Source organism: Nipponia nippon, unplaced genomic scaffold (assembly GCF_047370975.1).
Source record: "Nipponia nippon isolate SJK-2023a ecotype South Korea unplaced genomic scaffold, ASM4737097v1 scaffold_1, whole genome shotgun sequence".
NCBI classification, from domain to species: domain Eukaryota; kingdom Metazoa; phylum Chordata; class Aves; order Pelecaniformes; family Threskiornithidae; genus Nipponia; species Nipponia nippon.
The window spans coordinates 31491874-31514489 of NW_028262290.1; the positions used below are offsets into that span (position 1 = coordinate 31491874).

The 22616-nt window shown below is 41.9% G+C and overlaps 2 protein-coding genes across 2 annotated transcripts; both read left to right on the forward strand.

Annotated features, from left to right (window-relative positions):
• The first annotated feature begins 6571 nt into the window (after nucleotides 1-6571).
• On the forward strand, nucleotides 6572-10018 carry LOC104018661 (fatty acid-binding protein, adipocyte). The gene is made up of 4 exons (XM_009471823.2): nucleotides 6572-6727; nucleotides 7989-8161; nucleotides 8384-8485; nucleotides 9785-10018. Exons 1-4 carry the CDS (start codon nucleotides 6655-6657, stop codon nucleotides 9833-9835), a joined length of 399 nt encoding a protein of 132 aa, XP_009470098.1. The 5' UTR covers nucleotides 6572-6654; the 3' UTR covers nucleotides 9836-10018.
• A 5899-nt stretch (nucleotides 10019-15917) lies between these two features.
• LOC104018660 (myelin P2 protein) lies at nucleotides 15918-19931 on the forward strand. Its single transcript, XM_087735185.1, has 4 exons — nucleotides 15918-16055; nucleotides 17566-17738; nucleotides 18001-18102; nucleotides 19769-19931. Exons 1-4 carry the CDS (start codon nucleotides 15983-15985, stop codon nucleotides 19817-19819), a joined length of 399 nt encoding a protein of 132 aa, XP_087591311.1. The 5' UTR covers nucleotides 15918-15982; the 3' UTR covers nucleotides 19820-19931.
• The last annotated feature ends 2685 nt before the right edge of the window (nucleotides 19932-22616 follow it).

Here is a 22616-nt window from a genome sequence, read left to right on the forward strand (position 1 = left end):
CAGCTGTTGGGATCCCCCTGTCACTCCTGAAATACAGATGGGTTCTGCCCCTTTATAGCTTAATGGCATTAGGGTACACTGTGCACTGGTGTCCTCTAGAGCCTTATACTCCTGTGGGGCTGATGTGCCAGGCCATCAAATCCACACAGTCCAGTAAACCTGGTTGTCCCCTTCCTCCACCTGGCTAGAGGCAGGGCCCCTCTAGTCCTGGTTGTAGTATTCACTACTCACCTCTTGTCAATACAAATCAAAAGTCCCTTTATTAAGATCAGAAGTAAAATCATCCCTTCTACTCTGTCTGGGGAGCTGCCCACTGGAAACTGGAGCAGCAATTTTCCTGGAAGAACCCCCTTTTGTGACTGTTTTTCCTTGCAACTCGCGTACCCATGCTTCTAGGGTCAAGGTAGATTTTCCATCCTACTTCCTCATGTCCTCTCTGTGGTCATGCAGGTAAAACTACAGGGTGCCCCATGTTGTGTATCCACTATATAATCTCACTTGAGCAGAGGAATGCTTAGTCCTAATAGCTGAGATACTGATCCCTACAGGTGGGGAGAAGGACATACCCTCTTTGAGTTGCTGGAACTCCCAGGACAGTTTTTCGGACAGTTTTTCCACAGCCGATATGCAGGCTCACAGGGAGGAAGAGAGGCTTTCTTTGTGTTGCCAGAGTTGGCCAGCCAATTCATCCACCATTTGCTCCTCTCTGTCTTTCCAGGTCATTACTGCCAGTGAGTTTGCATGCAACAATGGTGTGCTCCATACAAACTTCGGCCACGTGGGTTGCGTGCACTTGGCTTCATCTGGATCTTTGGATAACCGCTCGTTGTCCAGGTCATCGTAAATCATCTCCAGCACGGCTAATTCCCTCAGGTACTGGATACCTCTCTCCATGGTGGTCCACTTGCCTGGGTGACATATAACATCTTCCTTGAAGGAATACCTTTTCTTCACGCCTGACAGGAGTTGCCTCCAAGGCTGAGGGCTTGTGTATAGGGGCAGTTGATACTGGCACAGGTTGGTTTTCTGGTTCAGCCGCAGTGCCTGTCGCCAGGTTTTGAGTAGTCGCGGTGCCTGTCATGGAGGTAGATCTCTGGACGGTATTCTTAAATACTTGTTTAACCCTAAACAAGACCTGAAACACATTCAGAAGACATAGCAATAGGAACATGCCGGTTTGAACATCCCAAGGATATTCAAAATTCTCAAGAGCTGTTCTAACTAGCCTGAAGGAGAACAGGAAGGTGAAGGAGCAGGGGAAAGTTTTCCCCCCGTCTCTCCCATAGATTGGTTCTCCAAGGAGAAAAGGTAAAGAGTGTAATTATTAATAGTTTCCAAGAGGTGGCTCCCGAGGTACGGAGATGATGGCAATGCTGAGTACAAATGCCAGATTAGTCTCACGACCAATAATTTTATCATATCATAAACCAGTGTTACACAGTGCAGAAAAACAATAACCTTGATCCAGCTCCCAGAGGTGAAAAACAGCACAACAGGGAGCATATACTGCAAATAAGTTATTACATAACATAACTTTGAGACCAAGCACGATAAATTTTAAAGCAAATGAATCAACATTGTGACCAGCGACTATTAAACCAATATAAAGAATGCTTATAACAAATTTGCCTTAACACGCTCTGGTCAGATCTGTCAATATCTCAGCCCTTCATGCCCCACATTGGACACCAAAAGGACCTGTTGTGGTTTAACCCGGCTGGCAGCTAAACTCCACACAGTGATTCACTCACTCCCCCCAGCCCAGTGGGATGGGGGAGAGAATCGGAAAAAAAAAGGTAAAATACATGGGTTGAGATAAAGAGAGTTTAATAGGACAGAAAAGGAAGGGAAAATAATAATAATAATGATAAAAGAATATACAAAACAAGTGATGGACAATGCAATCGCTCACCGCCCACCAACCAATGCCCAGCCAGTTCCCAAGCAGTGGTTACTGCCCCCTGGCCAACTCCCCCCAGTTTATATACTGAGCACAATGTCATACGGTATGGAATATCCTTTTGGCCAGTTTGGGACAGCTGTCCTGGCTGTGCCCCCTCCCAGGTTCTCACTGGCAGGGCACAAGAAGCTGAAAAGTCCTTGACTAGTGTAAGCACTACTTAGCAACAACTAAAACGTCAGTGTGTTATCAACATTATTCTCACACTAAGTTCAAAACACAGCACTATAGCAGCTACTAGGAAGAAAACTAACTCTATCCCAGCTGAAACCAGGACAATCTGTATCACCCATTAATCAGAAGTGAAAGTAGCAAGCTGGCGAGCAGAGATGGGCATCCTTTTACATGTTCCTGTCTGCTCTCCAGCATTAGCTCAGCTTTCCTGAAGTTACCCTGGGGCCTTAGAACAGACTCCCACTCCAGTATCCAGTCAGACAAGTATTAAGAAAACTTTTTCTCGGTCTAAGTTACAGCAGTACCAGACACTGTGGCATGGTCCCTCCTTCCTGGCATGAGAGCTGCTACAGTCCATCGTCTCAACACATATTACTGTGCCTGAACAGGAAGCTTGCAGCAAAGCCATGGTTCCTTCCCTGCTTCAGGGAAAATCCCTATTTTTAATAACTTTTCCAGGAATATTTATTTTTTCTTACTATGAACACTGCCATCTGTCCTACTAATAACCCCACATAGAGGCCACATTCCTTTTAAGAAAGTTTTCAACAGAAGTCATTGTTTACAGGCTAGTAATCTGCTATGTGGAATTGAGCACGGATGTCTTTCTACCTTTTCATCCCAGTTTTTGATTCAAAGAGTAGCAGAACTGTGGAAACAACTGTGTAAGCCCAGTACACTGCGGCTCGTTGGTAGTCACCAGTTCAATAGCTATAGCAGTTGAAGGAGTTGTACAGTGTTGCCCTTCTGGGACAAGGATAAACTGGAGAAAGAAGCCTTTATTTAAGCAGAGTGTTGCTAATAGTCATAGCTGTGATTTGTTAATTCAAGTTTTCACATTTGAGAGTAAGCTGTATTTTTACTTGGACAAATCCACACATATCTAAAGTACTAGGAAAGCTTTGGCACAGTCCTCAGTTAAAAGTTGTCCTAAGTGACAGATCTCAGCTACAGGAATAAGCATCCTCTTTCTCATGTACTCTAGTGGAAGCAGTGTCATTTCTCCTGCATGCCCGAAAGAGCCAAAGGGAGGTTACTGTTGTGCTCATTTTTTTAAAAAGCTGTTTATCTCAAGTAGACCTCCACCATTGGTCTGACTCCCAGAGCAAGAGCTAATCCACCATCATCACCTTCCCATCCACCGATCTCCCCTGCACAGCTGCTGCTCTGCTATTGCATTTCTGTACCTCTTGCATCAGAAACCATCCTCAAAGGTCACAGCACCCCAAAACCAGGTTGCAGGCAGTGTATCATTGTTGTTTGCAGACTTCAGTTACATCAGTTCATATCAGGATTAAGAGACAGGGTTTCCCTCTGTGACGAATTTACTTTGCCAGCTTTTCCTCACTGTGATGGACCCTCACCAGCTTCCTTTCCTTGATTTCTCTCTTACCTGCTGTAGTTTCTTCAAAATTCCCTTTTATTTTGAAGGAGGTTTCTACACTTTTGAAGATGCCCTTGCTTTTGATGGTGTTAGATCGCATCAGTGCTGATGACCACAGGGCTGTTTAGCCAGGTTGCCCAGCTCTTGCTGGCAAGACACTTCTGTAAGTGACGTGAATCCCAGGTTTGCCTAAGCTTCCAGGCTCAGAAGCCCCACGGATTTCTTCATGACCATTAAGCACTTCAGTCTTTATCAGCAGGACTGTATGATTTGAGGCCTTTGCCCCATAGAGCAGGCAGGATTTGTATTAGATGACATCAATGCCACAAGCTTATCTCTTGTCACTGGAAGCCTCTCCCAAGGGAAAGGAGACCATCGGTAGGATAGTTCCCAAGTAAGAGCCATAAGCCTGCTCCCAGATAGCTGCTTGCTTTGAAGTAAACAAGCAGGTCACCCCACAAGCTGGCTTTCTTCTTGCATTTTTGAGTCATCATGTTTGCAAGACATCTACAAATAGCTCAGATTCACTTTAAATAGGTGCAAGTAATTGACTGCCTAGGGAGGGTGTGCTCATCTGCTCCAAACTGGTTTGCATGGAACAGGTGCTTCACCTCTCTCCCAAAAAACTCTTCCAGCAGCACAAGCATTGCAGACAGCTGTTTTAACACCAAAGGAAGGCCAATCCCCTCTCTCAGGCTATAGTTTTGAATATAAAAGCCCTGTTTCCCCTCCAAAGAAATGAATGCTAATTTTAGTAAGCCACACACAGAACAGTTCCTAAAAGGCAAGAAAAGTGCAGGAACTGAGTTCAGCCAGATCGCATCCTTTCTATCCGGGGCACTGCAGCAATCCTCACCTGATACTTTCAATGTAATTACTGGATTTGAGTTTTCAAGTTCCTACAAACTGTTCACATATGGTGCAGTGTTTCTCAGGCCAATAATCCTAAGTAAAAAACCCCAACATAATGACACAAACTTGAGGGCCCCTCAGAGTTTCCTTTTAAAGAGGACCTGAGCATGTGATACTCTGAGAATACCAATCAGGAAAGGCATCAGCAACTTCAATAATTAGAATATTATTTTATTTATTTGGGGATTTGTCCAAAGTCAGTAAATATACAAAAACTCAAAAAATAGACCAAACCAAAGATTAGCTATTCTAAGGAAAAAAAAAGGTAAAAAAGAATAATTTTCCTCACAGTCTGCAATCTTAAAGGCACAAGGGGGCAACTAATTATACATGTACAAACATATTCAGCCCTCACAGCAGTGCAGGCTGGGGACAGACTGGCTAGGGAGAAGCTCTGCAGAAAAGGCCCTCAGGGTCCTGGTGGGCAGTTAACTGAGCCCTGGCAGCAGAAAGGCCAAAAACGTCCTGGGCTGTATGAACAGGAGCACAGCCAGTAGGTTGATGGAAGTGATTATTCGCCTTTCCTCAGCACTCATTAGGCTGTATCCAGAGTGCTGTATACAGACTACTGCATCCAGTTTTGGAGTGAGTTCAGCAGAGGGCTCCCAGGATGCTCAGGGGGCAGCAGCACTTGCCCTGTGAGGAGAGGCTGTGAGACTGGGGTGCTTCGTCCTGGTTAAGAGATGGCTTTGGGGCTGCTTACAGCAGCCCCCAACACCTATGGGGAAGTGACTGAGGAGCTGGAGGCAAGCTTTTCACAGCAGTGAATGGTGGGAGGATGACAGACTATGGGTAAAAGCTGAAAGAAGAGAGGTTCAGACAGGAGATAAGGAGACCCTTTCCCCAGGGGGGGACAGCTGGGCAGGGGTGCGAGCTGCCCAGGGAGGCTGTGCTGGCTCCATCATTGGAGATTTCCAAGCCCCAACAGGGCACAGTCCTGAGCAGCCTGGTCTGAGCTCAGAGGTGGCCCTGCCAGAGTGGGAGGCTGAGCTGGAGACTTCTTGACCTCCCTTCCCTTCCAAATTTCCCTGTGATCTTACAATCCTATATAAATAATTTTTCTACAACATTGTCACTTACAAAGTCAGCAAGTATGAAAATATGGGGACCAACATATTTGATGCCTAACAACCAGCAGAGTATTTCCAGGAAATCCAGCTAAACAGTATTTCAGGGGCTGGAGTCTGCACTTATTGGCTGCTTTTTGCCATTAGAATAGCATGTTACAGCCGAAAGGAAAGTCTAAGAAATTGCTTGACTGCTTTCTGATACAGTTTTTTGTGATCTAAGCTACAACAGGGCTTAGGGGATCAGTCAAAGTGGACCTCATTATGTCAGGCCTGTACACACCTTGTCTCAAACAGATTACTACCTGAACAACATGAACAGAAAACAAATGAAATGTCCAGGGACCTTTGGTGGGTCGACACCAGAGCCCAGCTTTATGCCATAACTAGTCATAATGCTAGTCATTGGGACATAGGTCTTCAGAAAGCACGGGAGCAAAAGGGAGAGAAATCATGTTTTGTTACTTTGTTTTTCACAGAGCCCTATATCCCCTCTCCATCACACAAAAGCAGACTACAGACCTAATGGTCAATTGATTCAGGTGTTGCAATGATAAGGAGATCCCAGTCAAGGAAGCAATTTTATTGCCTTACCCTTCTACAGCCACCAGCACTCTGTCTTTCTGCCTCAAATCCACTTCTTCCTGTAATTCTGTGCCTCTCTGGAGAAAATCTCTGACTGCAGGGTTGCAGAAAGCAAACTAAATTATCCCAATGAGCCTTTCAGATCTTACAGTCAGGAATTTAGCTCTGTCCATTGGATATGGTGGACTGAAATGAAAGAAAAGAGTATGGGAAAGAACATAACATTCTGTGGGTTGAGCCTACCTTTTTCTTCTGAAAGACAACATGATTTAATTATTTGCCTTTAAGGTAGAGTGTTCGTGAATGACAAAAATAATTAAATAAAAACAAGACAGTGATCTTTGTGCTAGTAAGGGCATATGAATAATAACACTATGACCTACTGGCAAAGGAGGGGTAAGGGAGGAAGGAAAACACTGGGCACTGGGACTCCCTCTTCATTGGTCATCCTAGAGCATCATGTGGCCAAGGCTCCCTTTTAAAGATAACTCCTGATCTCCTGGAGCTCATACTATCCTCCTGTCCTGCATTTCTGCTTGATCCTGTGGAAGACTGCTCTCTAGCCTGACAAAATGTGTGACCAGTTTGTGGGCACCTGGAAGCTCCTTTCTAGCGAAAACTTTGAGGACTATATGAAAGAGCTGGGTGAGAATTGTTATTTGGAGTTGTTTTATCTGGGACAGGGAAGGAATGCTGATTTTGAACTTTATTCCTTACTTGCTTTTTTTGGCTATGCTGTTTACCAAGGGGGTTTTAGTCCAACTATTTTGATCAGACAGTCTTAAACTGGAGAACTTGACTGTTTGAATTAGGGGTGTCAAATTCCTATAACATAGAAAAACCTTGATTAGGAGGAATAGTTTCAGGTAAGCCAAGTCTATGCACGCCTACTTAGTAGTGTTATAAATGGAAGTAAAACACGTCACTGCGATATTTTGTGTGGATTAGCTTTTATCCTTGGACATACAAAGCGCTGTAATGCTAGAATGCAACAAGCTTCTCTATGCCTAAAAGCAACGCGCCTAAGCTTCTTTAATATTGTTACTGGACTAGGAGACCAATTAATTGTCATGGCTATTATAATGAATGAAAATCTGTGGCTGCCTGCAGTGAATATTAACAAAGAAAATTGCATGCATTCATGCAGATACTTGCAGAAGATTTGAGGGATAACTCTCTTCTCTGAAGGTGTAGACTTCTTGCTTAGAATTAAAACTGGGCTTTAAAAGCTTTCCGTGTTCTTTTAGTGTGTGGGAAGTATGGAGTAACATGCACTGATTGGATCAGTACATGCCAAAAAGCTGGGAGTTTATTTGGAGATTAGGGGTAAAATACTCAGACTTATGCAGCATTCAGATAGCTTTCAGTGAGACTCTTGCACTCTTAATCTTTACCCCAGATTTTACTCAGGACATAACCATTGCCAGCTATTTCTTAACCATTTCCTTTTATTCAGCCTAGCTACTAATAAATATAAAAAGTGGTTTTGTTTTTTTTTTCTTGTTTGTTTGTTTGTTTTTCTGGCTTAGAAACGGTCATATATCTCTGCTTATTTACTTTTAGATACAGTTAGCATACAAGTTAGTGTACAAACCACTGCAGTTATTTCGAACAACTGTATTTGCAAATATCTGGCATTAAAATCTTGCCTCAGTCTTCAAAATACTGCTTTTACTATTCTGACAATGACAGAGCAGAGCATTTTGTTACGTCATCCCACCCAGCTTGGTCTATAACCATATCAAGCTAGTGAGATGTTACAAAGGAACCTCTGCAACATAGAATTAATAAAAAATTCAGAAAGTAATAGGGAAGTCAGCACTGAAGTCTTTTTTTTCTCCCCAACAAATAAGAGAAAAACATTGAGTAAAGATTAAAATTTCATAGTGCCCTGTCTTATTTACAGGTGTGGGGTTTGCTACCAGGAAAATGGCTGGTGTGGCCAAGCCCAATGTAACCATTAGCATCAATGGTGATGTGATAACCATCAAAACAGAAAGTACCTTCAAAAACACAGAGGTATCTTTCAAGCTGGGTGAAGAGTTTGACGAGACCACAGCAGATGACAGAAAAACAAAGGTGAGTCCAAAACCGGCACTTTCCAAATACATCTGTCAAAAGGGATGTGGGAGCAGGAGGATGGAGTTCTGATTTTGACATCCAGTGTAGAAATGCTGCCTTCAAAGGTGGGAGTGCTATGGATGCTTTGTGCTTCAGTGCTTTTTGAGCATTGAGACAGTCTTCTCTTCAGCTCAAAGCACCCTGATGAAACAGCCACGCTTTGCTTTTTTTTTTTGACAGAACGTCATAACCCTAGACAACGGCATTCTGAACCAGGTGCAGAAGTGGGATGGAAAAGAGACTATCATAAAGAGAAAAGTCGTGGATGGCAACCTGGTGGTGGTGAGTTCATTTTTGTTAATCACTGAATTCATTGTGCAGAATTCATATTTGGCAGATGTATTACATTGGGTTCAAACATGGGGATTGAAAGTCTCTGAAACGGCTCTGAGCACTTGGTGAGAAGTCTGCCTGAATGAGTCTGGAGTATATATTAAAACTGAAATGCTGTTAAACTTATGGAATGGTATGGATGTCCCTGTTCTCCGTTCATAGCAAGACATGGTTAGGAAAGAGTAGGGAGAAAAAAAACAACATACCCATGAGGGAAATTTTTATATATCAGAATTTTGATAGTCCTAGACAGTATAGAGGAAGCATTAGCAAAGTCCATGTTAAGCGTGTCCACTCTCTGCTAATGCAAAATACTCCTGTTCATCTCCAGTAAAGACTCAACAGGCATCTGTAGGAACCGTACTGTGGATCACCAACAACTGTGTCAATAATATGATGTTATAGCAAAAAAAAGAAACCTGTATCCGAGCTCTGTTGGTTGGTGTTATCTCATCAGAGAATATTGTGCTTGACTTGGTGCCAGTGAGGCCCACCTGCAGTTTGGGGCTTCCCAGCACTGCTCTCCAGTTTTAGGAAAGACCCTTTGAAGAATCTGGGAGGGGACTAAAACTGTGTTCATAAAAGGCACCTGAGATTCCTACATACTACATACACAAAATTCCTGAAGAGTTCTGCCCTCCCCTAGAGAAAAATCACATGTCCATAAATTTAATATTTCTTTGGATAGAGACCAGAGGAGAATAAATAGAAATAGGTTTTAATAACAACTTCATTAAGAAAGATTGAACAAAACAGAGTTTGATCTAATGGAAAAATAGATGAGGACAGAGCCCAACATGCAGAGGCTGAAGTCTGAAAGCTGTGTAGGACTCCTCTGTGTGTGCATGGGGGGGGGGGAGGGTGTTGTGCACACGTGTGTCAAGAAAAGCCACAGCTGCAAAAGGTGAAAGAAAAAAAGACTAATGTCCATCTCCAGAGTCCAATCACCCTCCACAGAAGTCCTAGGAACCTTCTTTAGAGGTTTTTAAAAGGAGATTAGAAATCTCCTGGGGGTGGCTGGAACAGTCCTTTGATGTTTTTTCAGTCCTGTGCTTCTGTGAAATATGTCAGACTTCTGTTTCTGAAGCTCTCAAACTTGAGTTTCACTGTTTTGGTAATTGGTTTTAAAGGAGAATAAATGCAAATTTTTTCTTACACTGGCTCCCAATGGATAAGTAATTCTCTACCTTCTGACTAACAAACATTTAGTGAGAGTTAAAAGCTGATTAAATTTGCCTTTCTTTCCAGGAATGCACCATGAATAATGTTACCTGCAAAAGAGTTTATGAAAAAGCATGAAGAAGCCACCTTCACACAGGACTAATGCTTAAAGCTGGAGATAAACAACTTAACTGAAGGAGGAAAAACTCCAGAAATCCATTTTAAAGAGAACTGTACTTTTTACAGATATATCCCAAAACAGTTACATGCAGCTAGTCTAATTTGTTGTGGCTATTCAATAAAATGTTCAGCTTTCTACAACCTGTGCTTGTGCTGGATTGTGTCAGAAAGGGGCTTGGGGGGGACGCAACATGGAAAGGGGTGCTGTGCGAGAAAGCATCGTGTGAGACCTAGTACCACACTCAGTAACTGTGACCCATCTCACTGCGGAAAGAAGATGAGAGATGATCCAGTGAGTGGCACTTTTTGTGTGACAGTGACAGATGTAGACCTGGACACAAAAACATCCTCCGGTGAGCGCTGTGTGTGGGCCACCCACTGCAAGGAGTCTATGCACAGCAAGGGGTATAACGGGGCTGCTTTTCTTGGCTTTGGGCGAAGACTGTTGTTCCTGGGGCAGGGAGGGGGATGATTACTGTGGATGCCCAGCGTTGGCTTCCAATGTGAGCAGGGAACCAGGCACCTTCTCCTCACACAAATGCCGACGATTTTAAACCCAGGGATCCTCTGAAGTGGTTTGATCTTGTCCTCTTCCACCTGAAGTGTGAAATTATAGCTGCTGTAGCTCTCAGCTGTGATTATTTTGTTAATGTCCCTTTCCTTAACAACTGGTTTTGTCCTGGATTAGACAAAAAGCCTTGAATTAAGAATCATAGCTTAAAAAGTACTCTTAGGCTTACTAAAAGCCTGTAAAATTTGTTAGTGGTACAACTTCCTTTATTTCCTATATGCATTTTCTACTAGCTCATTAGGTTAGATCAGTCTTGGGAACACAAGCCTCTCTAGATGCAAAGCCCTTTGGACGCTATGTTTTTCCACTCATCTTATTCTTAACTAACTTCTTCTACTGCCCTTAGGCCTGGCCTCCTATTTCAAACTTCACATCCACAGAAGCCCCAATTTCTACACTTGGGAGGACTCAAACTGAGGACAAAAAAAATGAAAAGTCTAGAGCAAACCTCTACAAGAAGTCTGAAAATGTGTGCAGTAACCACAAAATGGGGAAATGAGCATATCTCAAGCTTTGCAATTAAGATCTGTGAACCAAATTCCACATATTCCTGACATTCCTGAGGTCAGCTGTCAGAGGTGACGGTGCTCAGTCCCTACTGCCAGCAGCAGAGACCTCATACACTTGAACTTTCCTCTGTATGACTCAGACTATTCCCAAGTTTCTGCACTATTAATACAACCGGAGAGGGGAAAAGAGGAACTTCTACACTCTGGATGAGCTAAGAAATCATTTAAGAGCAGTTCCAAAAGATTGTCAGTAAATTCAGCAGAAAATGTTAAAAAAGCCATGAACAAACAGCTTCCCTGTTTTCACCTTGGCTTCATTGGCTGTGAAATCTCATCAAGTTGAAGAGCAGCAGTTGCATAGGGGAAGGCAGTATGCTTCAGAGTACCCCATATATACAATACTAAATCTACTTAGCACTTAACAAGAACGAAAATTATTTACAAAAGCCAGGATAAAACTACAGTTTAGTGGCAGAAAAACTACATGGGAAAGATGATCGTAAAAAGCAGCAACATTGATTTAAATAAGCTATGTATAGACATTAAAGATCAGCCCATAGTTAAATATATCCCATTGTCCACAGATACGGAAATACTATATTTATTTCAGAGTTCAAATTTCCAATATTCCAATATTCATATATCAGCCTTTATTTTCCAGAAATCTTACATTCTTAATAAAGCCTGCAGTTACAATTGTAACATTCCCAGCCTAATTTTTCCGAGGCAGGTAATCTCTCCTAAAAGCATCACCATTTATTTTAGTACCTGGTGAATGAATTCAGAATTTGTGAATGAATCAAGCCACTTAAAACTTCAACTGCTGGAAATTTCAATAAAGTGACATTGTCTCTATGAATGTTAGCAGGGCCAGCACCATAACAAAGTATTAGTGATGCTTTTCTTAGAATATGAATATGTCTGAAATTTATTCTCTGAAGAAGGCCAAAATTTATTCTCTAAAAAAGGAGCAGCCCAGTGACTTCTTGAATAAATGGAGATATTCCTCCAGGTGTGTGCTCTCAGACCTGGATGGAGGTGACAGCACACATTTCTGAGGGGTAAATGCAGATCAGTGTCTTGTCCTTGCCTGCAGAGCAGCACACGTCCCCCTCTCTTTTCTGTAGTGCTGAACTATTCTCCAAAAGTGAGAAACCATCCCATAGCATTCCTCTCTGAAAAAGGAGGATCTCACCAAACCCCTACAAACCCCATGAGTGACATGCTTGTTGCAGCAGGCACCCTTGAATGCTGAGAAGAGGAGATTTTTGCCCGTTAGCATATTTGCTCACTACTCCTTTATAGGTTTCTTGGATGACAAGAGGGAAAGGGGACTCACACCCACAGATTTTTAGCAGCTCAGGAGAAAGATGAAGCAAGGCTTATTCTGAGATTTGACCTTTCTGTTATTTTTCTGTTTTTCTTTTAACTCTTTGTTTCCACTGGAAGGAACTCAGAGTACTTTGCCATCCTAGCCAGTCAAGCCTGGTGTGCGCCCAGCTCTGCAGTCTGCCCCAAGCTGCCACCTGTTCCCTCGGCCCCAGCAGTCTTGATCTGGTCTCATGGGATGCCCCAGCTAAGGAGACAAAAGGCTCTTTGCACCCTCCAGTGTAGCTATTGGGAAGAGGCAGACTGCTGGCCTCGTGTTCGGTGTCGATCCCTTGGCTCCGTAGAGTCAGTGTTAAAACATCCTTGGTGTCCTCACAGCAAGGCAGGCATTTGGCCTCTGTTCTCTGCTTTTATTTATGTTTTCTTCATGACTCTCCTAGGAATTTAATTTAGATTTTTTTGGCACTGACTTTTCCCAGATCATATTTCCTTTAAAAAAATTGACATAAATGTACTTTCTGTATTTATTTAAATAGTCTCTTTATATTTTTAGCTCACTATTTTTATCAATTTTTACCTTCATCTCTAGTGCTGCTTCACAGTCTCCAAGTGTATTAATTTCAAATCCTATGTTAATCCAGCCATAAACCAAAAAAAAGGAATCAAAGCTCCCTTTTATCACATATACTCACAATCCTTGACACTTTTTTTTCCTTTAAACTTGAAGAAAAGATTGGTTTTCACAGATATTATTTCTACTGAGATATAATTCCTTGCTCCTCTTCTTTCTAGACTGTAAGTCCTTTAAATGAAAGTGCTGATTTTTCTTAGTGACAAAGAGATAGATGGTAGCAATGTCAACATTGTTTGAGACTGCTTAAGACTGGGGTTTTGTCTGTATAAATAATTCTCTGTCACTTTTGTTCTTAAGGTTACTGGTACTGCAGTATAGTTGTTCTATTCTGACTAATTTGCTCTTCTTGAATTTCTTTGGGCCTGATTTTACAACGTCCCAATCATCTTTTATTTCCCAAAGGCACCAGCCTTGTCTTGTTAAAGTGCCTTTATGTGGATAAGACAATTAAATGAAAGAACAAAGAATGCCTGAGGAGCAACGGTAGAATATTTTTGTATTATTCCTTGAGAAATAATGGATAGTTTCATTTAGGAGGAGCTTTCTCATTTCCAGAAATTGGATAAAAGAGCTAGCTATTCTTTGCACAAAATGTGATACAATGCTTTAGAAGAACTTTGTGCGGACAACACCTTCAAAGACTGACATTTATTTACATATTACAGATACAGCGTCTGCTTCCTACTGTGGGAGAGAAAGAATTCTTCTTTATTTTGCTTTTATTTTCAATCATTCCAGACTTTCCCTCCCTACACTGCACTGTAGTTAGACCTGAGCAGTAATAGGAAGTTCTGCTCAACTTACCCTTGTTGATGTTATGACTGATGGGATAAAAACATTTTGCATATACAACCAAAATTTGTGGCTTAAGACCTTGTTATTTCCCCACAACCACAGTATAATCCAAAGACTACAATATTTTCACTGCTCAGGCTGTATTGTTTTCTGATTTAAGCATGTTCCCGTTCTTGCATATGACAGCTTTCAAGATGAGACCCAAACCTCACCCTCCTTGGCCCAGCATATGCTCCATCTCACTCTTTCTACCCTAAACACAAGAAATTTGGTCCCACAACCTATAATCCCAGTGTCCCTCCATCCTTACAATGTACATCTGAGAAGTCCCTATAAGTGGTCATAACCCAGAAAGTGTAATCATGCAAAAAAGACAAGCAGGCAACTATTGTTCACACAAGTAAGAAAGAAGATATCTAATCCTTTCAATGGAGCAAATAGCAGTTTTCTCCAGAGGATGGTTCAGGAAGGGGAAGGACAGAATTACAGTTGCTGTGGTCTTACACTAAATACTTCCAGATAGTTTGAGGTGTGTTGAATTACAATGCTTTAAATTCCTGCCTGTCAAATATACATATTGTTTATGGGTTTGTTCTTTGTGGCTCGTTTTTACTAACCACAAGACAATAGTTCTAAATGTACATTTTTTAAAAAATTTTTGAATGTTCAAACTCAAACTTTTCAAACTTTCAAACTCAGCTTTGCAGAAGAGGCTCTGGGGGTCCTGGTGGACACCAAACTGAATATGAGCAGCAATGTGCCCTTGCAGCAAAGAAGGCAAGTGATGTCCTGGGCTGCATTAGGAGGAATGTTGCAGGTTGAGGGAGATAATCCTTCCCCTCTACTCAGCACTGGAGAGGCCACACCTGGAATGCTGGGTCCAGTTCTGGGCTCCCCACTACAAGGGAGACGTGGACCCAGGGAGGCTGTGGAGTCTCTTCATGGAAGCAGGGAAACTTGAAGAAATCTGACAGTAGTAGGACACATTTGAATGCAATGCCTTATATGACTGCGCTGGCTTAAATCTGCCCTTAACTCTATGACAGACCAACTATCCAGGTGCAGAAAGGCAAAAAGAGAGCAGTATATGCCTTCATCCCAAGCCAGTAAAACCGTGCAGCTCTCACCAAGTGACTTTGAACTGAGAAGATCTTCTGAACATGGCCTGTTGTGGAAGAAGGGAGGCAGCGAAGTTTGGCTGCTTCTTCTCTTTGTGGTGCTGCCTGGGGTATGCGCAGGGAAGAACCCACAGCGTGGGATCATTACTCTGATGCAAAGGGAGAAAACAGAACAGTATAATTCAGTTCTGCCTTTAAATGATAAAACACACAGACCCTTCCCAGGATGGATCATGAAAGTAAATAAAAACACCCCCCCACCATTATGTATCACAGCTTCTTGACATCTCCTCCCCAAAATCCACATGGCTTTGATTTACCTGACTAGCACACAGGTGACAATAGTGGTAATGCTCTCTACAGCTTCTTGAGGAGGGGAAGTGCAGAGGGAGATGGTCATCTCTTCTTCCTGGTATCCAGTGATAGGACACATGGGAATGGTTCAAAGCTGCACCAGGGGAGGTTTAGACTGGACATTAGGAAGCATTTCTTTACTGAGAGGGTGGTCAAACACTGGAATGGGCTTCCTAGAGAGGTGGTCGATGCCCCAAGCCTGTCAGTGTTTAAGAGGCATTTGAACAACACCCTTAATAACAGGCTTTAACTTGGTCAGCCCTGTAGCGGTCAAGCAGTTAGATTAGATGACCGTTGTAGGTCCCTTCCAACTGTTCTGTTCTGTTCTGTTCTGTTCTGTTCTGTTCTGTTCTGTTCTATATGGTGATAGCAGGAGAATGGCATGGGAAGGACAGTCAGAGCTGGGTTTCATATGGATGCAGTGCTCTTGTGCTTGGTGGCTCTGTGCTGCTGAGACCCCACTGCAGTGTCTCCTGACTGCTCTGTGGATGCAGTGGTAACCTCACGTCGCCGTCCCCACGCACCCCTCAGTGTCCTGATCTATTCAGTGGAGGAAGCTGAAGCAGGCGTCACCCGGAGCCTTGGTACTGACACGGCTGCCTTGGACAAGGTGCACATTGTCTTGCCCTGGCACTGCCTCTCCTATTGGCCCGTCCTGACCGCTACAGGGTCTGGGCATCTTTAAAAGGAGGCCAGCGAGGTCTGAGTCAGGCACACAATCTCTCTGACTCCCACCAAGAGCTGCTGTGGCCACCGCCTCTCTCTGCAGGACCACTGCCTCACAAAGCCTATACAATGTGTAACCGATTTGTGGGAACCTGGAAACTCGTCTCCAGTGAAAATTTTGATGACTATATGAAAGAATTGGGTGAGAAATGTTCTTTCTTTTTTTTTTTTTAGTAAGTTTTCTTTGGGAATGTCTCTTCTTCATCTTATGCTTTGCTCATGGATGGTGTCTTCTTCCTGGCCACAAAAGCACTTTAATTACTTTTCTAGCATAATTTAATTTCTTTCCTTTAGCATTTAAAATGGAAAAACAGAAAGGTAGGTGCTGAATTACTATAATAAATTTATTTCTAACTGAACTGACCTGATATAATTTGTTTTTCTGTAATGAGAAGAATCTATGGAGATGCAGTATATTTTTATGTTTCTCTTGATTGCACCATTAAACTCATGACTTGTGATAATTTACAATATATAATGGAGCTGATGTCTCATGACACTTTGGTTTCAGAGGTCTAAATCCTATGAATGAATCTATCTGTTACTGAAGAATGCCAGGAATGTAATAAATTAGGCATTGTTTTTCATTTTAATGCTGGCTTCATTCCTATATAGCAAGTGCACAGCTACAGAGTTGCTTTTGCTATATGAATGATTCACTGAGACACTGATTCCCTTTATCTGAAATGTTAAACTGAATAACAGAAGAATTGCAGTTAATCAACTAACAAGAGTAAATGTGGGATGAAAGTCCAGCCACAGATATTTTTCTGCAGATCTGAAGAGAATTGTTTAGTGTAGAATAATTACTGCAAATAGTGCTATACTTCACAGATAACTTTGTACCCTTTGATATGGATCTTTTCATCTGAGCGTGGCATAGCATTAACAAAGGCAATAACTACAGCTATACCCATTCTGCTTTTATAAAACAGCAGCACGTTGTCAGTGGCCTTCATTCTAACTTGCCCCAGACCTCACAACTTATAGACAATGAACTGGACTGAAAAGCGCCAGGCAACATAAAAGGCTTTTGACATGGGATTTTCCCTGAAGCCCTCTGCAGCTCTTCACTCTTATACTTCAGTGTTTTTTGTATTTCATACTTGTACTTTTCACTGAGGTTTAGATGTAAGGATCCTTAAGGGATGTTAGTAGCAACCTAGGAATTGCCCAATCTCCAGTATGTTTTAATGGACAAGCACCAGCATATTGGCAGTTCAATATCCAGTTTCTTCCGTGCAGCTGGTTAACAAAAGTGCAGATTCTCAGATTTGTGAAGATTTTTTTTTTAAAAAGAATTTTTGCAAGCCTTTATGAGAAATAGACCTTTCTTCTGAATTTTTCTACCCATTCTATCTCTACACAAATTCATGCAGATTTGTAACCATCTATGTTTCTTTTTAGCTAGATATACACAAGTACATACTCATATATATCTTTATTTCTTGCTGAAGGTGCACTCTGTCAGCTGGGGTTGCCTCAACCTCTGAACGCAGTACTTCCACATTCAAAGAATTAGTGTCTCATCTGAATCAGGCATTAGAGTGTTCAAGAAGAAACTGTTCCTTATTATTCCACCAAAGATTTATGAAAGGATACTGAGTTTCTTGCTTGCTAGAATGTAATGCGGTTTTGTCTCTGACTTCTAGGAGTGGGCTTAGCTACCCGGAAGCTAGGTGGCCTGGCAAAGCCTGATGTGATCATCAGTATGAAAGGGGACATAGTAACCATCAGAACTGAAAGCACCTTCAAAAATACAATGATCTCTTTCAAACTGGGCCAGCAGTTTGATGAAACAACAGCAGATGACCGGAAAGTCAAGGTAAGGGAACTGATGATCTCTGAGTGGTCTTGACGTCCTAGAAGAACACCAGGAGGAGTTTTTCCTACCCACCAAGTGCACTATGAGTTTTCCAAACTATTCAAAAAAAGTACTGAAAGAAGAAATAGTATGGTGCTGAAACTAATGTTTACTAAGCATGTCATTAGCCAAGAATGCGGATCTTGCTGAACGTAAAGTGAATTGCTACTCTAGTCTGCAAAGCTCGGACTGCAGTTTGAAACTCTTCTCTTGGCCTTTGCAGAGCGTCATAACCTTGGAGAAAGGAGCATTGGTGCAAGTGCAGAAGTGGAATGGCAAAGAGACCACGATAAAGAGAAGACTGGTTGATGGGAAAATGGTGGTGGTAAGTTCACACTCCTTGTACGCTGATAAAGGTCAAAAGGATGCAGCCTTTGGTTTGCTTCTGTCTAAATAGACTGTCAATTTTGGCTTTCTCTCTGGCTTATGAGATAAATTAAGAGGGAGAAAAAAGCAAGCAAGCTTAGGAAACAAGCTGGAAGGCAATAAATATTGTTCCATACAGCAAATTGTCTTAAAAGTTACTATATTGGCAGAGCTCCCATAAATTGACAGCATACTTACTGCTCTCAAGATTATTATTCTTAAAAGAAATTAGGTTTTCAAATAGCAGAAACCTGTGAAATGCAAATAAAATTTTGCAAGTTGGGTACTGCTGTCCCTGGACTGGCTCCTTCCTTTTTCTTATCTTTGGAATAAAGCCTGTTCACCTTAGAAAACTGATTTTACACCTTTTCACACATCTATTTCCACTAAAGCCCATCAATTCACACACTTCCATTTGCTTTATCCACGTGAGCATGCCGAGTGCACTAAGCAGGTGCTTGAGGTTTATTGTGTGAAAGCCAGCACCTCTGTGCCCACACCTGCCTGCGTGGTGACCTGCAGCAGGGACCGGCAGGTCCTGATGGCTCCTCCGAAACACTCGCCGCAGTGTGGGAACTGCGTCTTTCCCGGGCACGGGGGAACGGTGGCTTTCCCTCACCCCCTTCACCACTCCTTCAACCTGCCTTTCTCTAGCAGCCATCTGAAAGCCATGGGTTGGCCAAGTCAGGGTGATAACGCATTTTAGGGACCCTAGTTGCAAGAGTCACTGCTAAAATTAAGATTTCACTTTTGAAGGAAGGAAAGTACTGTGTTCATTAAAGTTTTTAAAGAGTGGAGCAAAACTAATATGGGCAACTTGTTTGAAATCAGCAGAATTACTCCTTTATGTGCTGGCTTGTTTTGACTACATTTTGTTTTAAGCCCTTGTACATTTGGAAGGATGATTTATTTTCGCTATCATCATGGCTGCATTTTTGTGTAATTTTTTTCTAATTATTAAACCATCTTTGAAGCACAGAGAGGTAGAACCCCTCTTCCATCGACATCCTGTCATCTGCCCCTTGCCTAAAACAGGTCTGGGGAGAAGGCTTCATCTTCTGCAGACCGATGAAGTCTTTTTTAGTGTCCTGGCACCTCTGTCGCACACGCCTCATGGTTGTGAGGCACCAAGAGCCACTGTAGGCCGCTGGGACAAAAGGGTCAGGAGAAATATTTTGTGACGCATAAGGGCAAAGGTTTTTAGTCCAGAATCCTGACCTCTGAACTACCCAGGCTACTTCTGCTTCCACAAAAAAAAAAAAAAAATCTTTGGAAAAAAAAAAAAATGAAAGCGTTCATGGGCCATGGTATAATAACCTAGGTAGTGCTGATATTTCTGTCAAGCCAGAAGTAATACCAAGGAAGGTAAATTTGTTTCTGGAAGCTGAGCCTAGTTTTGCAATCTATTTGTCATTATATGCCACTTAATTAGGTCCAAGGATTTTAAAATAGAAACCACTCCCATTGCAATACAAAAATAGCTTTGCTGTTTGCTCTAAAAATTATGGAAATATGTAAAGATGTAAAATATGACATCTAGACTTTCACTGACTTCAGTGGTTACTGCAGCAGACACACCTGCAGTCAGTGAAAGGCTTATATTAATCTTTTCCTTTGTGCTTTAGGAGTGTGCCATGAAAGGAGTTGTCTGCACTAGAGTCTACGAAAGAGTGTGAAGAAATTCCCTCTCTGCACCGGACTGGGACTGGCTCTTAAACTCAGCTTAGTTCAGTGACCAAAGTCTCATGCACCGTGCTTCTTTATTTTCTTATTTCCTTTTATTGGGAAAATGACTACACTATAATTTGATATTTCAGAGCCATAGCGTAACTAATCCAAAGTATTGTGGTGATCCAATAAAAGCTTCTCAACATATAGAATTGAGTGTTTGCCTCCACATAAATGATGTATGTTTTCTTTCTTGGATGGTGCCATCTTTTCTGTTGTTCCTGTCTGTATAAATGGTCAGACTATTTCTGAGTAAAATGGTGAAAGACAACTGATCTGCCTCTAGGAGCAGGTTAACACTGCTTCCTTGATATATGTGAAAATTCTCATCTCATGAATTCAATATTCCTCTCCTGTAAAAGATTTTATTGCTGAATAGTTCCTATAGGGAAAATCATCTTTATTACCAGAATTTTTTACTTTCAGTATGATTTATTGTTTCAGCCTTATAGTTTTACCACATCTTTATTTCATTCTCATCCAAAAATGTTCATACTTCTTTCAGTACCACTTTTTATATCCTGGCATTTATTTGGAAGACAACAGCTACTGGAGGAAAAAATTATCAGAATATATTCCATGTTTTTTTTTCCAAACAGCTCTTGAGTGAAACAAAGCATGGAGAAGGTGTGAATGAATGGCAGAAATTTTAAGGCTAGAGGGCTTCATTTCGGAAAGTGGTCAGCAATCCACTCTAATTCTTGCACAGCTTTTAACCATGTGCTTCATGTTAAGCACACAAAGGAGATTTCATTGGGTAGAGTTTGCTACCAAGGCTGGCTGAATAGCTAAGCAGTTCATTCCTCCCATTGCACTTACTCTGTAAGGAGTAAGGAAAAAACAGACGAACCAAACCTAGACTTCTGTAAATCTATTTAATCAAAAAGCACTATACCAGCGTATTAATTTTTGCCTCCATTAACTGGTTTTCAGTAACACTACAGCATTCATGCTAACCACATGAAGTATTTCATCCCTTGTCATTGCCTCCATGCCATCATGCAGGGCTCTCCCTGCCTTCTTTGTAGGGTTAAAACAACTGTGAGAGGCGCATGTGTTTTTATTTTGGCTTGTTAGGAGCTGCAGTGCTGATGTGAGCCTTTACCTACTGCTTTTACAGTCAAGAACATGAGTTCTCAAGGCTAGGAAAGATCCTGAATGTCAGAATCTAAAATTATGTGGTCAAAGAGATAGTTAAGAGACGGATATCATACGTAAATGCAAAATGTAAAGGTCACCTTTCTTCTCTACCCATCCCTGGAAAAGCTAGACTAGGTCCAGCTTTGGACACACTTTTATGTAGATGCAGACTAACTGGAGGCAGCTGCCAGAAGGCAAATGGGGTGAATCCTAGAAAATATGAGCTGTGAGAGAAGGCTGTGAGATTTATGGACAGCAGTTTTAAGGAAGAGTTTATCCTGGTCCCTAACCTAGATGGAGGGACAAATTCCCTATCTTTAGCCTTACCATTAAAACTCACCTCTCTGAGTGTCAGAGATTCTGTGACTCCTTCAGTGACTGTGGCAATGAATGGAGGCAGCATGATACCCCTTGTGTCATCTTTTGCAAACAGATTGTAATCATACGTTTTAAGTGAAGACCATCCACCAGGCTTCCATAAAAACAGTCATACAGCGTGAACTGTTGTTGTATGTGAACTTCCCGTTTATTCTCTTAGACTCTTAACAGAGAGCTGAAAACACATTTCTTGCAGCTCAGAAACTGCGATGGCCTGAAACCAACTTATGAATCTGGATTTTTTCACTGTAGCTCCTTCAGTCCCTCCCCTTGCAGTACAACACGGTCCCAGCAAGGCTGCCAGAGCTGCCCGCCCTGGCGCAGCCCTTGGAGGGTGGAAGCCATCCAGAGCCTTTCAACCAGTGCTCGTCTCCCACCCCTGAACCACAGGCAAAGGAGTAGTTACTGCTGCAAACAAGCTCTGTATTTCCTTTGCTTTTCCTGCTGCAACCTCTAAATGCTTCTCTGAGGTTAAATGGAAAATTTTAATCTCAAAAAAAAAAAAACCGTTTTCAGCTTTCTATTTCCTTGAGAAAAGGAAAAAAACATTCACTTTGGTACAGACTGTGTTTTTTCCAGATCTGGAAACAGTAACAAAAGAAAAAACAAAGGACTGCTCACCTAGTCTTCATTTATTTATTTACTTACTATCTTCTTTTCTGTGACATAACCCATCTCTCTCCTCTTATCCACATGGAACTTTTAATTACATTTGTTTTTCCAGAGATTTGGTATTAAAATAATGGTAGCTTTGGGTTTTTAAATTCCTAACTAAATGCAGATATGCTGTTAGGAGCCTAGTATTTGGCACTTTCACTCTATACAAAGGTCACTTAAAAATGTCATGAGACCTGGAGACGTTCCAAAACAGGAAAAGTGCAACAGCACTGATAGTGTTGAAGGCAAAAACAATAAAGCAGGTAGTACAAATCAGCACAGAAATGGAGCGCTTTGGGATATTAGTGTCCATAAAGCAATCTTTGGGGTCTCCAGGAGAATTTCGGGGGAATATGAATTGTGGAGTCTCAAGGTCTTTTTTATGTTTTATTTTAAATTAGCTTTTCTTCTTTACTAAACCTTTTACATGGGTCAGATATTTATGGAATGAACATCTAGACTGAGGTACGATGCCTGTGTCTTGAGCTGTGCTTTCACACTGACAAACAAAGAAGTGCATTTGTCATTTCCCTGGCTTGTGTATGCACTTAATCTAGAAATTTCAGTAGC

Coding starts and splice junctions, on each gene's coding strand:
- LOC104018661 (XM_009471823.2), top strand. CDS start 6,655: ATGTGTGACCAGTTTGTGGGCACCTGGAAGCTCCTTTCTAGCGAAAAC. Junction 6,728..7,988: donor GGACTATATGAAAGAGCTGG/GTGAGAATTGTT, acceptor TCTTATTTACAG/GTGTGGGGTTTGCTACCAGG. Junction 8,486..9,784: donor TGGATGGCAACCTGGTGGTG/GTGAGTTCATTT, acceptor CTTTCTTTCCAG/GAATGCACCATGAATAATGT.
- LOC104018660 (XM_087735185.1), top strand. CDS start 15,983: ATGTGTAACCGATTTGTGGGAACCTGGAAACTCGTCTCCAGTGAAAAT. Junction 16,056..17,565: donor TGACTATATGAAAGAATTGG/GTGAGAAATGTT, acceptor TCTGACTTCTAG/GAGTGGGCTTAGCTACCCGG. Junction 17,739..18,000: donor CAGATGACCGGAAAGTCAAG/GTAAGGGAACTG, acceptor TGGCCTTTGCAG/AGCGTCATAACCTTGGAGAA.